This window comes from Meleagris gallopavo, chromosome 16, assembly GCF_000146605.3.
Source record: "Meleagris gallopavo isolate NT-WF06-2002-E0010 breed Aviagen turkey brand Nicholas breeding stock chromosome 16, Turkey_5.1, whole genome shotgun sequence".
NCBI lineage: Eukaryota > Metazoa > Chordata > Aves > Galliformes > Phasianidae > Meleagris > Meleagris gallopavo.
The window spans coordinates 268,429-285,695 of NC_015026.2; the positions used below are offsets into that span (position 1 = coordinate 268,429).

Consider the following 17,267-nt stretch of genomic DNA (forward strand, 5'->3'; position numbering starts at 1 on the left):
AGGGGTTCGGTTCGGGGCTGAGGGCTGCGGGAGGTGCTCCTCTGAGGGGCTGAGAGGGGAATTCCGCCCTAATCGTGGAGACGCGGGGAGCGGCGCTCGTAGCGTGCCGGAATACAGGTTGTGGAAGTTCAGGGCTGACCCCGGTGAGCTTCTATTGAATGCGTTGATGTATTTGGGTCGGTTCTATATTAAAGCTTCACCCCTCCCCCCCGCCCTGGGCTTTAGGGCTGGGTTAAACCATGCGTGTGCTGTTCGCCATTGGGGTGTGGGCAGGGAATGGGTCGCGTGGTGACACCGGCTGTGCAATGTGCTCAACACACCTGGGCCCGAGGAAAACACGGCTGTGAGCCTATGGGTCCCATCCGGCTCGGGGTGTGCTGTGAACCTGGACCTGTTGTGCTGTGCTGTCAGGGCATCGCAGGTGGACTCGTCTCTGTGTTAAGCTGGGGCACATCTCTGCTCCTATGTTGGAGCTGTTGTGTGCGTGTAGCAGTAGAAAAGGCTCTATGTAACCCCTGTGGGTGAGGAGTGAGGTCTGCACCTCCAGGATGACTTTGCTGCTGCCAGCCAGCAAACTTCAACTGCCAGGGAGTCAGAGTTTGGCTGTGTGTGATAGAGAGGTCAGCGGTGGTTCCCTGGCAAGAGGATTCCCCACCAAGTATGAGATAAAGGCACAGAAATATTAGGCATGAAGCTGATGTTGATGCTTGCGTGGAGGAAATGGCTCACTCGACAAATATTTGAGAGCAGAATGCTTACGCTGTTCCTTTTTCTCCTTCCCCTCTCAGCCAAAGGCGCTGTTCCCTATTGTGTTGTGCAGAATGTGGAAATGCAGTTGGGGTGTTTACGTTGTCCGCCCTTGGTTGTAATCCACCACTGGGCTCACATCCATGCAGGATGACAGTGTGGGGACCAGGCTTCCAGCAGCTCTGCCTTGCAGCCCTCCGTGCCCCCTCACATTGCTGTGTGCACAGCTCAGGGCTGAGCAGAGGATGGAGCCCTGCCTGAGAAGACATCAGCTTCTAAAAGACACCAGAGGTGTCTGCTGGTGCCATTCCGTTTCTTGTATTGAGCTGTAATAGACAAAACCAAGTTTTTGTGTGCAGAAGCTCTAATAAGCATCCTGCAGCTTGGTACCATCTTGTTATTTAATAAGTGAGGCGTCTGTGTCAGCACCTACCACAGCAAAAGGCTCTCGAGGCAGAGAAGTGTCATGCACAGCTTTGTGCATTGATTTGAAGGGAGGATTATAGGCCGCAGCCCGCCAGAGTCATAGAATCCTAGAATGGCCTGGGTTGCAAAGGAGCACAGTGCTCATCCACTTCCAACCCCCTGCTGTGTGCAGGTCGCCAACCAGCAGCCCAGGCTGCCCAGAGCCACATCCAGCCTGGCCTTGAATGCCTGCAGGGATGGGGCATCCACAGCCTCCTTGGGCAACCTGTTCCAGTGCCTCACCACCCTCTATGTCCCCCCTTTCTGTCTGTGAGTGTCAGCTTGGGGACAGCTGGCTTTCATGTGGCAAAAGACAATTTGAGGAAGTCTGGAACTCTTGCTATTTTCAGCAGGGCTTTGTGAAAGCAAACAAACAGAACCCTCAAAAACAGAACCAAACGCAAAACCTGCTTGGTGGTTCTCCCTCTGCTGAGAAGAAACCACCATGGGTAGGAGAAGTGAATAAAGGCTGTGGCTGCTAAGTTCTGCTACTTAACAGGCAATGCTAGCTCTGGATGAGAAGCAGAGCTTTGTGGGCTTCAATCTGGGGCTTTATGTATATTTAATTTCGAAACCCAATTTCTCATTCCTAACCATCTGGCTGTAGTCTGTCAAGTCAGCCTCTCCTACAAATAATAGAATAAAAGTTAAGCATATGGAAAATCCCTCAGGTGCCTGCTGGGTGATTCTAAATAAAGTGGAAGCGTATCGTTAATGTCACTGCCTCTCCTCCCTCTGCTGTGTGTTGTGATTCGTGCTCCCTGCAGGAGCCCTCCCAGGCTCAGCTGATAGTGATAGCTCTGCATGCTGCACGTGCACTTGTCAGGAGCTCACCTTGTCCCTGAAATGCCACCGAAGTTGCAGTGGGGAGTTGTGTGCAGTCAGGAGTTGTTTCCTTCTCTCTCCAGTGCAGTGCCAGAGGTGAATTCCCGAGCTCATAACTTGCTGCCATGCAAGGTTCGGCTCAGCTGTGAGGTGCTGTAGCAGAAGGGCCATGCTGGCCTCTGCAGGGAGCCCCAGCATGCCAAGCTTGCATGCTACTGGCATTGCTGGCAGCATCATGGGGTGCTTTGTGCAACACGGTAGCTGCTGCTGTCCGATGCATCCAGGTGTGCAATAGCTGAGGTGCTTCTAACATCTAATTGGGATGGTTACAGGGATTAGCTGCATGTGTTGCTTCAGTGCACCGGCTGCTCCGGTCTCTCTGAGTTTTTCAGACTGTTCTGGGCTTGGCCAGGCACTGGTGTTACCCAGTGTGGGTAACACACTGCCTCTGGGTGTGGGTTAACCATTGTAAGCCATCAGGCTGCAGGTTACTGAATCACCGCTCTTCTGCCCAGTTTCCTTGTGTGCTTTCAGCCAGATGCACACACGAAGTGGAACAAGTAGCTGGGCTACTGAAGCCTGGAGTGGTACGGTGGATGTTTATGGAGCCAGATGTGTTTCTGTACTCGTGGAGCTGCTTTCTGGTCTTCTTTATAAAGAGGTTGAAAACATCTGTTATAATTTGTGTGAAATACTCAACGACTGCTGAAACAGGTCTTTCTCTGAGAACTAAAATCTCTAGGATGTGTTAATGTGTATGTCTTCAGCAAATCTGGCTCAGCAGCCCTCTGGTAGCACCTGGAAATCCTACATCGTTATCACTGCTAATCATCTGCCTGCATCCCCGTGCAAAAAGTCACTACTCTCACTGCCTTTTTTTCTCTTTCCTCCTCAGGAGTTCTAGCTGAAGTCCCTCTTGCTTTGAGAAGCACAATGACTGCTCAGTCTTGAGAACAGAGCACAGAAGGTCTGCCAGCACACTCTTCCCAAGGTATGAGAGGTTTCTAGGGCAGGTGTGAGTTATCAGCTGCCTGTTCTCCGCTCCTTCTGTGGGTACAGTTATTGCTGACCCCTTTGCTCTAACTTCCCTCAGCTAGAGCAAACCTGTGGCAGGCTGGCGTTGCGGCTGCAGGCTGGCGTAGCGACAGAGCAGTCCAAGCAGTGTGGTGAAGGCTGTTCAGCTACAGCTTGTGCCGTCCTCTTGTTCTTCTGCTGCCTTTATTCCCAGGCTGTGGGTGGCTCCAGGCTGCTGCGTCCCGAGGCTTTCTCCTGCGGAGGTCTCTGACCCCTTCCTACAGCAGTGCCAGACTTCCAGGTTTAGCAAGCAAGGCTAGAATTGGAAGCAAGATGACAGCTAAAGAGGTGTGACGAGGCTTCTCTTGCTATATTTGCACTTACTCGGAAGGTTCCCGCACAGCGTAGGTATTGCGCTTGCATAATCATATTACAGCATTGCATTACAAGGTGCCCCATGCCTCTCTTGGCTCGGGTATCTGATATGTGATAGCAGTCTGGGCTTCCTGGGTGTTTGCTTGCTCCCGCTGTGCTCACTTCACTCTGAGGTGGGTGCTGTGCTGATGCCTGCTCTCTGCATTTACTCGCTCTGCGAGGACCGGCTCTCAGCATCGATAAAGCTCTCAGCCAGCCAGCAAGTCCTGGTTGTTGTTCCCTGGGTAACGTGATCCTCTGCAGAGTAACTGTCTGACTGTGAGACCCTTCTACAAACATTCCCCGCTCTCAGGTACCCAAACTTTTTAAAGCCTTTTTCCCCCCTCCCTTGCTGAACGCTTGGATTTCTGTGTGCGATGGCGTTTTGCAGCAGTCCTACTAGAGCAGGATCTACTGCCGTTTGCTTTTTTTTAAGTCATGTTTCACCTCCAGGTTTTTGGCTTGAAATGTCAGGGATAAGTTGCCTTGTGCTCGGAGTGTTGAGTTCAGCTATGCTACACTGCGTGGTGCTGCCAAGGGCTGTGTCTGCTTAGCAGAGGAATTTGAGCAGGGTGGAATCAGCATAGTCTCAAACCAGCTGTCCAGTTTGGTGCTTCAGATGTTTTCGGATGACATTAACGGCAGCAATGTAAAGGATTCTAAAAGAATTGCAGGAAGCAGCCCAATAACCTTTATAATGGTTTACCTGCTTCCTTGAGCTGCTCACTATTGATGCCTATTTAAGGGTTAAAACCTCAGCAGAGGAGTGTGAGGGAGGAATCCTGATGAGAACAGTGAGAGGTGGCTTGGAGAAACGAAACACTGAGAGCTGAATTGTTTCCATTGCATGCAGTTATTCCCTCAATTCAACTGGAGGCAGTGGGCATTCAGGCAGTGGGATGTGATTGCTAGCTTAGCATCAGGCATGTTCTGTAAGCATGCTGTTTCCTTTTCCTTTCTTTCAGTGAGTTAAAACAGCTAAATGGTACTTTGAGCACGAAAGTATTTAAAACAATGTACACGAAGCTGTGCAAGCTTTCAATAGGAGGGATTTTGCATAATGGTGTCGAACTTAATGCAGAAAATAGAAGGCAGGAAAAAGAAAAAAAGAATTTCCATTTAAGCTTTTGCAAGATCCCTCGGAGAGGCTTCCTTCTCCAGGTTCTGGCTTTACATCTTTGCTTTAATTATTGTGAGCTTTGTTTGAGCTGTAAGTCGAAGTAGTTTGTTGGGAAGCAGCAAAGGACTCTGCTGTGTGCTGGATGTGCTGGGCTGGGGCTGCACACCCCTGCCTGCCTTTCTTCCCTCGGTGACTTACGAAGTGAGACTGGGCAGCAAACAGACCTAAAATCTCTGTCTGTGGGAGAGAGCTAAGGCTTCCAGGTCTGTTTGTGAGCATTGCTAGAATGTATTAATGCTTGTTATCAGGGATCTGAAATTGTCCAATTTGATCTGTATTCCAGGTGCGTGCTGAAGATGGTGCAGAAATACCAGTCCCCAGTTCGAGTCTACAAATACCCTTTTGAGCTCGTCATGGCAGTGAGTAATGCTCAGCACTTTTACTTCTCCAGAGGTTACAGGCTGCAGCCTCAGGCCAGTGGGAGGTGGGGACTGCAACGTGGTTAGCTTATCTTTGTGGCAACCTCCTGCGGGCATGCTGCAGGAACACAGGTTTAGCTCTCACTGTCTTTTCTCCTTCGTTTTCCATCAAATATAAGGGTCAACATCTCAACGTTTTCATGGAGACAGTTTATTAGTCACTGTAGGAAAAAAGAAACCAAACCAACAACTTGTAAAAACTACTAATTTGTAATTCCCAGTTAGGCACTGGAAGGAAAAGGCTGCTTTGTTGTAGACAGAGTCATTTTGTTGCTATGCACCACCTTTGTGTCATCACCAAATACCATTCTGTTCAGAATGTCTTTAGATATGATCCCAATCAGTATCAGGCTGCCCAGAGGGGCTGTGGATGCCCCGTCCATCCCTGAAGGTGTTCAAGGCCAGGTTGGATGGGGCACTGCACAGCCTGGTCTGATATTAGATGTGGAAGTTGGTGGCCCTGCCTGCAGCAGGGGGGATGGAGCTTCGTGATCCTTGAGGTCCCTTCCAACCTGAGCCATTCTATTATTCTATGATCGTAGGATTTGCATATCTAAAAAGTCTTTTCTAAATCAGTGAGCTTCCTGATTTGGTTTAAAAACTAGAGATCTTTGGATAAAATCTTTCAAATTGTTCTTCCTTTTCACCTCGTGACTGAAATGCTGGGAGAGATCTCTCCAAGTTTTGTGTCATCCAGAAGGAGCTTGAGAGCTGTAGTTCAAGTTCTTTTGCTGGTGGTGCAGAAAGCTCATGTCGCCTCAACAGCTCCCTGAGGTGAGGCTTTAAAAGTATTTGTGGTATTTTGGACTTTTCCACTGCTCTTCAGGGTTCTAAGAGCTCTCCTCCTCGCATTTTGAGGGCAGCACTGAGCACTTGGGCGCGCATCTGAGATGCTTCCATACAGATTCTTGCAAGGTTTTGTTTAGTAACCTCTGTTGGGCGTTTCAGTCTGCCCTAGGAATCCATGAGATTTGGTGTTTGAGACTTTCAGTCTGGTATTTTCTTCCCTGCTCAACAAGGATACCAGTTGTCTTTGGTCTTGCAGAAATCTCAGTAGGAAGGTGGAAAGCTGCAGAGTGAAAGCAGTCGAAGTCATTTCCACGAATGGAAGGGAGAACCCAACACAATGCATTGTGTTCCTTTTGGCAGCATTGCCTTTCCTAGATTCCAGGCAAATAAGTGCCATAAAATTGGTTTTATCCAAAGCAGACTCCAGTCTTTTGATTCGGCAGTTAAAATTGAAGGGGAGATTCTTTGCTTCATCCTCAGTGTAAATAAAAGGGCAGCAGCAGTTCCTCAGCTGTGAGCAGCTGCCATTCCCTTGGATGCTCTCTGATTATCAAGACCTATCAGCCTTTCTTTCCGATAGCTGGGCTCCCACCGCCCAGTTTTCCCCCTTTTTTCTCCTTCCAATCTTGTCCAAGTTTGCTGTGTCTGTAAGCAGCTAAGCCAGTAACATGAGGTAGATGTGCCTGCAACCAGTCTGAGGTTAATGTTTGTAGTAGTGAAACTTTTCTAGCTTTGTTTTCTTGTTCTCCCAGTGCATTCTGTGTTAGAATTAGATACCAGTGCTTGCTATGGAGGTACTTGGCTCTATGTACACCTCTCCATGTTCTCACTGCCTGTCTTAGTAGGATAACCCTCACTAGATGCCCATCAATAGACTGGCTGCTCATACAGCAGGCTGCCTCTAGACAAATCCTTTGTAAGCTTGTTAGCAGAATGCCTAAAGGCTGGGGTTTGATGGGTTTATTTTTCAAGTGGCTTTAGTTTTATTTGCTTCCAGTTTTTCCAACGTGATAGAATTTAAAATTCCCTGGGATTTCAAGGTTGGGATTGTAAATGTCGTCCTTCAGGAGCTCAGCAAGCTCAAACTGCTGTTACCTTAGCAAAGTTATTAGTCCTCTTATAAAGATTAAATTACTTGCTCCAAGGTCACCCAAAGGACTGTGTGGTAGTCTAGGGAACTGAATATAGACCCTGTAGTCCTTCTGTAATCTCCTGTGAAAATCCACAGCAGGACCTGCAGTATTACAAAGACTGACATGTTAAAAGATTCTAAAGGCAGTGGTTGAGGCTGGAGGCTGTCCTCACGGGCCAGATTGGATGCAGGCTTCGTTATCATATTTGATGTGTTTGGATGGAGCCCTCCGTTTGTGTGGAGGCAGCGTGGATCTCACAGAGCTGTCAGGCACTAGCTGTCAGTTGCTGGAAGTTTTGCAGGCAGTGTAGGCGTACAGTGAAGCTGTTTTGCTCCTCAACACGTGGCATTGCTGTTAATCTGCCTCAACATAAATCTGACAGCAGCTTCCTCAGTACTGGGAACCTTATATTCAGCTGCTTTCATCTCTCCACCTCAAATGCTGTCTGTGAACCTTTGGAGCGCAGTGAGCTCATGCTGAGCTTGGTGTCAGGAAGGCAAGGATGGTGTGAGTAAATTCCCAGACATCTCTCTATTTTAAGGGTCCCTGTGCACTGATAACACTTGTCATGGGGAGAGTGAGACTTCTGGGGCTCTGTACAGGCTGTGCTGTGAGGGAAGGAGGGTTTGTTAGGAGAAGTACCCCAGAATCTCTGATGTTTGGACCCTACTATGGTAAACGACGCATGTGCTTCCTTCGGTTACGAGGAGCTGAGAGTAAGGTGGTTGTGGCCAAATGATTCATTGCATCCTGGCCTTGTTAAAAGGCATTGTGTTTCCCATGCCTTTTGTTGAACCCTGCCACCAGGAACATGATTCATCTTGTTGGAGCTTGCACAGTGCACACTGTGCTGCTCATCCTCAAGACAGCACAGGGCTGTGCGTGGCAGAAGAGCCCGTGTTAATACCTTTATTACTGTGTATCTCTGGATAATTGTCTATGGATTTACACTCTACTGGTTATTAAAGCTTCTGCTGCTGGCATTCTGGCACGGGCAGGCAGTAAATTTGGCACATCCACAGAGTCCTTCACACTGCATTCCCCTTCTTGCTCTCTTTGTTAGTCCTGTGCATCTGAGAAGTAAAAGGGAATCTAAAGGCTTAGCAAGCATCTCCTGGTCATGCAGGAGTTTCAGTTGTTTTTCTCTTCCTCTTACTAGAAAAGTGCTCCCTTCTTTTTAAACAAAGGATCATCTTCTCACACTTGTCCACATCCACAGAAAGGATTTTTCACATGCTTTGTTCCTATTCTGTGCTTGTATCAAAGGGTCACAAATTAGCTCATTAAATTATATCCAGTGCCTGACATCTTTGACTTGAAAAGAATCTTGACTGTTTTTGTTATCATGTCATATTCTTCCCTTTCCATTCTGTCTTTCCCTTCCTTTTCCTTTCCCCTTTTAAACGTAGCTGTTCAATCAAGTGGATTGTCCTCTGATACGTGGTGTTGAGTTTGTTTTGGGCGTGAGTCCATAATGTCTAATTGTACAGGAAACAAGGCTAAGAGAGAGACTGGATTTTTCACATTATTTGTTGCCAGTGAATTGTTAGGTCAGATATGGGAGGGATTCTTTCCCTGTTAATTTTAGTAGTGCATTCAGCCCGTTACGCTTGCAGTTTACATCTACCATATTTGAATACTCTGTAGCATACCCTAATTTTGCTTTGTTTCCAATGCTACAGACCTGAAATAGCTGTGCACTCTTATGTGGTCTTCTGCACTTCACGTGCAGTTCTAATTGCAGCCATAATGGTGTGAAGGACAGACTTCAAGACAGCACTTCTGTCAATTATTTGCTCCTCTTGCTGCATTTATGATGCACTTCATATTCAGCTCTTATTGCTACTAATGGCAGGTAATGGTTTCTGCTAAGAGAAATGGTCTTTCTGCCCAGCCTTAGAGATCTGTTAGGGACAGCTCTTCTTCCCTCTGTGTTGGTCTGCAAGTAGAAACTTGACTGTCTAAGGTCCTGATCTGCCTCCTGTACTTCCAAGCTTCTATCATTCTTTTCTAGTTGTAGAGGCAATGCAGTGTTCTTTGTGTTTACTTGATCTGAAGTTCATTATTTGTCAGGTAAGATTAACTGAATGGAACCACGATGGTGGATGTACTTCTGCATCTCTTCAGTGTGCTTTGAGTGCTAACAGGCTGGCTGGCGAGTTTAGTTCAGGCTGCAAATGTTGCAGTTTTTATCTCAGGAATGACTTCACATTGAAATTAGTAGTAAAAAAACAGTCCTCCTCCATCTTTGCCTCGTGCTGTAGCACAGAGCTGTAGCACACAGCTACATCCCATCAAAAGCAATTACTTGTGGTCCTTGTGTAGGATGTCCTTCTCATTAGCCCAACCCTGCTGAAGCAGTCCTGCTGATCTTCACTGGCTCTGCCAGGGATCTTCAGTCTTGCCCCCAAATAATCACCCAGCAGATCAGCCTTGTCCTCTGGGTATGTCCAATTGTCCAAGCTGCTTTGCAGCCACTGAAGTTTTTCTCAGATGCACCAGTTGAGGATCTGGCCCATAGCTGTGTGCAAGACTCAAACATCCACTGCAATTAAAACCAAAATGCATCATTTTCTATCTCACTGCCTGGTATTCTTTTGTGCTAACAGGGACAGGAGGTTTGTATAGCAGTCTAATTGCAAGCAGCTTGTTGCTATTTCAGCTGTCAGGATTAGTTGTAGGAGGAGAAACTAAACACTGTTGAAGTCCTAATGGCTAGAATTTCTCTCCACATAACTTTTCAAAACTATTTTTGTTCCTATCTTTGCATTATGAGTATATGCTGCATTACAGATGTTAGGTCTTTAGGAAGCTTTACCTAATGACTGATTCCTGTCACATGCAGCACATTGGCTTTATAAAGAGGCTGATTAAACCCTGACACACTGCGTGTGCTCTGCTCTCTGATATTGTGGTTTCTTAAAGGATTTGATATTTCACTGACTGGTGCAGGTTCCCTTGCAACAGAGCATCTCAGGCTTCTTGTGCCAGGTAGGTACTGCGGTTTGGCCCAAACAGCTTGCAGTACACATTGGTAACAGAGGGAATGGTGTGCGAAAGCAGTGCAGTGTACAAGCAGAATGATGTCTAGCAAGAATGGTGATAGCTCTGAGGGTGTGTTTGGTGTGACAGGTTCAGCGTGTCTTCACAGCCCATCTGGGTCTCAGAAAGGCTGCTGCTGTTGTGCTGCATCAGATGTGCAGATCAGCTGTCAACTACAGTGCGGTATCTTACAGTACCTTACAATGCCTGCAGCACAGATGCACCACAGAATACATTTCTGGGCCTTGCCGTGTACTTAATTATAATTACAGACTCCCCAGCTGGAGCTTCAAGATGTCATTAATCTGGGAACATCCCAGGCTGATTTTTAAACAAAATAGAATCTTAACCAAGATATTGGATGCTGGTTCACAGCCTCTGCTTTCAAGTGTGAGCCTGGAAAAAGAAGAGCACTTGCTGCAGGGAGAGCAGAGCGGCTTCTGGCAGCTGGAATGCTTCACAAGCACAGAACAGCAGTGCTGCAGCTGTGCAGAGTGGCTGAAAAGATGGGAGGAGAGCTCTAAGTGCAGCACCAGTGGAGTTCCAAAGAGGAGGTGCAGTGCCTGCTGCCCACTGTGTCCTTGGACAGCCACAAGTGAGGTGTGGTAGAGCTTTGCAGCCCAGTGCTCGAAGGCTCCTTTGGAGCAGCTGATGTGGATAATGAGACAGATTTCAGATTGTGTTGGAAATGGGATTTCTGACTGGCAGTGCCCTAGAGATTGGGAAAGAATCAAGGTGAAAGGAGGAAAATGTTTTAAAATAGCTTCTCTTTGGTGCTCAGTCCCTGTAATATGTGACATGAAGTGTCCCAGTAGGCATCCAAGCACTAGCTGAGAAATGGATGCTTCCCTAGAGAAGTGAATGTACTGCCTGCAGCAGGACTGTTAGGTATTCAGAACATGCTTACTGAGTGCAGACAAATCATCTTTGGATCCAGGTGGTCTGTGTCCAACCATTGTCCATGCTGGTATTTTAGAGGAAGGCAGCTTCTCTTGCCTCTTTTCTTGCCATGCTGTGAAGGAAGGCTTGTTGTAGCTGTCAGAAGGGTTAACTTTGCATGAGCTTACAGAGGATCTAGTGTTGACTCAAGACGTGATGCTTTGGTGTGACTTGATGGCTTGAAACCACGCTGTCAAGATGCACTATAAATATCCCATCTTACTGCTGAGAAGCATTTGGCAACAGAATTCTGAAAGCAATGATTCCTGCGTTAGCTGGGATAATTCTTCACAGCTGTATTCAGTTGTTCAGCCCCTGTGCCCTGCCACCACCTCCTCAAGTTATTAAGCAGGCTAAGAGTGAGCAATAGTCAGGCTGAGCATAGAGCTGACATTTCTCTTGAGATTATGGTGTGGAACGCTTCCCCATAGGCAAGCAGATGATGTTTACCACAGCTGCTGGAAGTGGATAGAAGTGCTTATTTGGATTTCTGGAGACAAGATGCTGGCAGTAACCATGTGCCCTGGTCTGCTTTGTGTACGCAGTGGGCATCAGACAAGGTTGCAAAGGATCACAATGCTCATCCACTTCCAACCCCCTGCTGTGTGCAGGTCACCAACCAGCAGCCCAGGCTGCCCAGAGCCACATCCAGCCTGGCCTTGAATGCCTGCAGGGATGGGGCATCCACAGCCTCCTTGGGCAACCTGTTCCAGTGCCTCACCACCCTGTGGTGGAAAAACTTCCTCCTAATATCCAACCTAAACCTCCCCTGTCTCAGTTTAAAACCATTCCTCTTGTCCTATCACTACCCACCCTCATAAACAGCCGTTCCCCCTCCTGTTTATACTCTCCCTTCAGTTATTGGAAGGTCCCTTGAACAGACTTGCATCGCCAGTGCTAAGACTCCATTAGCTTGGCAAGAGTGGTTTAGGAATGGATGAATCTGTCATCTTGTGTGGATTTGGAGAGGTACTGGATCATTTGAGGAATCTGTATGGGGTTGTCCATGTTTTCTTTGATCACCTGCTCCAGGTGCAACATAGGATCTTATTGCCTTGGAGAAGGATTCATTTCTCAAGCTTTGTTTGAGGAGTGCAGTCTGGGGCTGGAATGGATGAGCTCTGAACTAAGTGGCACTGCAGCCTGGTGCAAGGAGACACAATATAGCTGGAAGTTCAGCTTGTATTCCAGTCGTGTCTAGAAGACTTTTTTTCTCTTATGCCAAGTATATAAATGTAGAAGTTAAATAATAAACTCTTGAGCAGGGAATAAAATTGGTGAGACAACTTAAAACCCATCATCAAAGGTTAAATCTCAAACAGTGTAGATTTTAAATTCCTAAGCACAGTGGCCTGTTCAGATTTGACCCTGAGTTTACATAAATCATCCACAATTCTTACAGCTGCTTCTGGCAACAACAGATTGTCGTGCCAACTAAGCATTACTTTGTGAGCCAGCCTTTTTGATTTGGGGCTGGTTCACTGAGCAGCCTGCATGTGATGTAACGCTTGGTTGCTGTGTTTTGCTCTTTAAGGTGTTAGTCACCAGGGATGTCTGTTTCCTTGCCTCCTAGTTCTGTGCATCTTGCATCTTTCTGCAATAGGCAATGGCAAACCTGCCCAGCCATGTAGCAATCGTTCCTGTATAAGGCATTGCTTCTGTGGCTGCTGCACAGTGCATTGTGTTGTTTGTGACTTGAAGTGCTCCATCACCAACCATTCAACTCTTTATGAGGGTGGATGATAGCAGAACAAGGGGAAATGGTTTTAAATTGAAGGAGGGAAGATTTAGGCTGGATGTCAGGGGGAAGTTCTTTACAGAGAGAGTGGTGAGGTGCTGGAACAGCTGCCCAGAGAGGCTGTGGATGCCCCATCCATCGCTGGAGGTGTTCAAGGCCAGGTTGGATGGGGCCCTGGGCAGCCTGGGCTGGTATTAAATGGGGAGGTTGGTGGCCCTGCATATGGCAGGGGGTTTGGAGACTCATGATCCTTGAGGTCCCTTCCAACCCTGGCCATTCTGTAATTCTCTGACAAGCAGAATACTATATCAGAGTAGCTTGAAGGGGATAACATTTCTTCTCAGACAGGAAATTGGGCACAGTGGTGATTTCCCAAGTTAGCTCTGTGCAGCTGCAGTGCATGTCTTGCTTTTGGTGCCATGTCACTCGACTGTGCCTGTGTTGTCATGGGCAGCTGGTGCTCCCTGAATTGTTTCATTCACCCAGATCTGAAGGAATGAGACAAACTGCAGATTGGCTGCAGTCCAGAGAGGCAGAATCCATGTTCCCAGCCTGGGTAACTGTGGTCCAGTGGACCTCTGGCAAATCAAAACTGGCTTCCCAAAAGATTGTTATGTTTCTCTGCAGGTTGTAGTGATTAAGAAGCAGATGGGTTGTTGTCTGATGAATGTGTGTGCAGAACCTTTGTTTTCCTTTCTGCATTTAGTAGGAGGCTTTCCTGGATGAAATGATTACTTTTTTCTGGAAGGCCATAACCTGAAAATACTTGAATCTGGAGATAAGTATGTCTCATGAGAGCTACTGAAAAGGTAGAATAAACTCCTCCACTTCCTGCTTAAAAGTGGTGAGGGGTCCTATCTTGTTCTTGCATCCCTTTCCAAAAGGAGGATGATCTTGACACGTTTAGATCAAAACGTGATACCGTATCTTCTGTTTCCCCATTCATCTGAACATAGATGCGTTTTTCTGTCACTTCATCCTTGGTTTGGGTTTGGAGGTGTTTTGTTTCGAGCAGTAATTCAGTGCTTGGACTTCCCCATTGTTTGTGATTCCTAAGGCCTCTGTTGTGTAACTGACTTCAAGGTCGCTTGCCAGAGAAGTTGTTGAAACCTGCAGAGGAGAAACAGGAGTAGCTGTTATAAAAGATCAAAGAGTTGTTTGAGTTGAAAGGGACTCTTAAAGGTCATCTAGTGCAATTCCCCTGCACGAACAGGGCTACCACAGCTCCATCAGTGCTCAGACCCCATCCAATCTGACCTTGGGTATCTCCAGGAACGAGGCACCCATCACCACCCATCACCTCTCTAGGCAACCTGTGCCGGTGCTTCACCACCTGTCTTGTAGCAAACTTCCTTATATCCAACCTACATCTCCCTTCCCTTAGTATGAAACCATTTCCCCTTGTCCTGTCACAGCAGACCCTGCTAAAGACTCTGTCCCCTTCTTTCTTAAAGCCCCCTTTATATACTGAAGGGCCATGATCAGCTCTCTCCAGAGCCTTCTCTTCTCCGTGCTGCACATCCCCAGCTCTCAGCCTGTCCCATAGGAGAGGTGCTCCTCACGAGCAAATCATGATGAGTGACTTCAGCCTGATGGAGATGACTACAAAGATTTAAATGACTCCTGTATGTTTGTGAGAGGATGGCATACAGTCCACCACCAAAGGACAGCATGGCAGCAGTGGTTCTACAGGAAAATGGAGACAAAACCTCTTGGCTTAGAGGAGGACACTGATGGGCCTGAGCCACCATTTCTTGTGAAGTGGTTGTTTGGGAGTGAAGCGGGGACAGAAATCTGAACTCTAAAGAAAAGAATTTCTTGTAAGCTGAGATGTTGAGAGAGTTTGCTTGGTTCACCACGCGTGCACAGTGCTCAGGTTTGTGGGACAGCCCCTGCAGCTGTGCTGGGGGATTTTCTTCCAGTCCAAGCTGGTGTGAAGTCAATAGCAGAGTCTGATGATGCTGGGAAAAGGAGCCCAAGCCCAGGATTCAGGGTGACGTGCTGGCTTGGTTGGGTGGGAGGATTTGCAGGAGGTGTGCAAAGTGCAAGCTAGTGCTGCCTGACAGTGCTAATCCCTGTAGGATTTAAGGAAGGGGAGGGAGCAGCTTCACTGAGCCTTTTTTTTTTCTTTTTTCTTTAACGCAGCATTCAGTGCTTTGGTCATCACAGTGTTTGTCTTAAGGCATAGTGAATATGCACTTAGGGACAAATGGTGGCACAACACTGCTGTAATTCCTGCAGCAGAGAAGGGAGACAAGTTGTAGTTTCTATATACTTGTCAGTGCAGAGTTGCTGCAGCACAGAGATGAGAGCACACGCAGATGGATTAGCAGCTGAAGTATTAAAACAAGCTAATAATAAATCCCTGTGCCTTTCATTTGACTGGGGTATTGCTGTTCACCTTGCACTCTGCAAAATCATGGAGGAGGAGAAAATTATGACCAGTTCTGGTGCTGGATGGGGATAAAAAAGGAGATGTTTGTGTCCTGATTTTCCTCAATTTCTCTGCTGGAGCAGGAATGTGCTGTTCTATAGATGCTGATCTTGATAAGAGGATGCTGGATGCTTGTGATGGAGGGCTCCTGAGAGCTCACTCTCTGCAGTGGTGAAGGATTGAGCATGTTGACAATGTAACTTCATTGTGGGTGAATCGTGGTGCTTCAGCTGTCCTTCATGTGATCTCGGGCATCTTTGGGCTGCTGTATTTTTAGAGTTGTTGCTGCGCAGAGAAGCTCAGCAAAAGACTTAATATCAGTGTGTGAAAGGGATTTTTTTCTCAAATATGGAAACGTTCCACCTCTGCAGGTGATGGGTTTGGGCTGTTGTCTTGGTTGTATCACCACGGTTGTGCATAGATGTGTGCATCTGCTTCCAAAACTGAGTCTGACTGCACTGTTAATAGGTGACCTGATCTTGGTTTTGCAAGATTTAATGATGGTATATTAGGAAGCCTGTCTCCAACTGGGTCAAGCACATACTCAGTGGAGGGAGGAACAGCTGTGTGTTGAGATCCTGGGGCCTCATCTTCAAACAGAAGCAGAGGTACCTGGGTTCAGTGAAGTTCCAGATTTGCCATGGTGGTCTCTTTATGGCAATGAAGCACTCACAGGTCTGTATTCCAGGTACAACTGCTGAGGTGGGGCTTTTGGGCGATATCTGTGCTTTGATTGTTCACCATCTAGTGGAAGAACAGCTCTTGTTTCTCTGCAAACTCCCTCGTGAGTGTTCTTGGTACAGCTGCAGCCCTGAAAGAGCAGAGGAATAGAGGCTACCATTGCTATACTTGAGCTTTTCAGTCTGCCTGCTTTGTACTTCTTCAGCTTGTGGGAAATGAGGAAAAAGCCCAGCCTTAGTACTGGCCTAGGGGTAGAGATGGGGTTGGCTCATTTTCTTATGGTTAATCCTTGTTCACTGAACATCCTTTTAGGATGGATGTTCTAGTTATGCTTCTAGCAAGTGTGTTAAGGGCATATTGATGTGACCCATTCAAATAGCATCCTTTGGTAGGGTCTGACTTCATAGAATGGCTTATCATTATAACGAGTTCAGCTTCTTAAAGCAGTGGGTTTGCATTCAGTACGTGGAGCCATGCAGATTGGTGTTGCAAACAGTCACTTGCTGTGGGAAGATTTATGCTCATCTAAAATAGTTTAATTTTTCCTTGAGATTAGAAGAGAAATGCTGAAGTGGAGGTCTCATAGGTACAGCAACAGCCCTCCAACAAATACAGCAGAGCATCACTTAGTGACTTGTAGAAGGAGTGTTAAAGGCTTTGCTTACAGCTGGGACTCCAGCTAATAATCTGCTTTCCCTTTCTTCACGATATGGCCATCTGAAATAACTTCTGTTCTGAGGTCTAGGATCAGGAGATAGGAAATGTGTCCTTAAGTGCCTGAGCTATTTTAAGAGCAGGTATTTTTCCCAGCACTAGGGTACACGAATGCACGCTGGGCCATCCAACCTATCAAACTGCTGTGGGAGCAGAGAATGCAGCCAGCTCTCAGCAGGGCTGTTGTGCTGGGCTGATCTCAATGATTATCACGTTAATAATTCTGAGAGAAGATGGGGAGACAGCATCATTTTGCAGATGGTAGGGCTCTCTGTGGCATCATAGCAGGAATGTCTTGTGACCAAATGGATGCAGCTGTCCATGAGAGTGTAATGGAAAGGGAGCATGGGTTACCCTGCAGTCACAACTGCAGGTGAATCCTGGGCTTCTTATGCAGCATCTGCTCATGTTGCTTCAGTTATGTTTGCAATAGCAGCCCAGTGTGCAAGATGTTCCCTCTGAAATGAAAGGAAAATGTTCCATCTAGCAAAGATCTGGAGAGTTAAGGAGAAATTGACAAGTAGGGACAAATGAGCAACAGTAGGTTGCTGTGCGTGTTAACTTCATTTGCTGCAAGTGCCATGGAGACTGAATTTTTTCTTTCTTTTTTCTTCTTCTTTTTTTTTTTTCCAAGAGCTGATAAAGAACCTTTGGATAAAAGACTTTTTGGAAGGAGGGGAGTTAATTAAAGCAAAGGTTTCAGAACTAGAACTGAATTATTTTGGAAGCGGGT

At 47.0% G+C, this 17,267-nt stretch overlaps 1 protein-coding gene across 4 annotated transcripts in view; it reads left to right on the top strand.

Moving 5' to 3' along the window:
• The first annotated feature begins 17 nt into the window (after positions 1 to 17).
• SEC14L5 (SEC14 like lipid binding 5) overlaps positions 18 to 17,267 on the top strand; it is a 35,123-nt gene continuing 17,873 nt past the window's right edge. Inside the window, exons 1-4 of one of the 4 annotated variants that reach the window (XM_019620656.2) lie at positions 18 to 143; positions 2,933 to 3,028; positions 3,266 to 3,455; positions 4,929 to 5,004. In XM_019620656.2, coding sequence (XP_019476201.1) covers positions 4,942 to 5,004 — 63 coding nt within the window. In that variant the 5' untranslated portion in view covers positions 18 to 143; positions 2,933 to 3,028; positions 3,266 to 3,455; positions 4,929 to 4,941. Of the gene's footprint in view, positions 144 to 2,932; positions 3,029 to 3,265; positions 3,456 to 3,492; positions 3,779 to 4,928; positions 5,005 to 17,267 lie in introns of those variants that run through there. The other 3 variants (XM_010719310.3, XM_010719309.3, XM_010719312.3) reach the window with 3 other exon arrangements.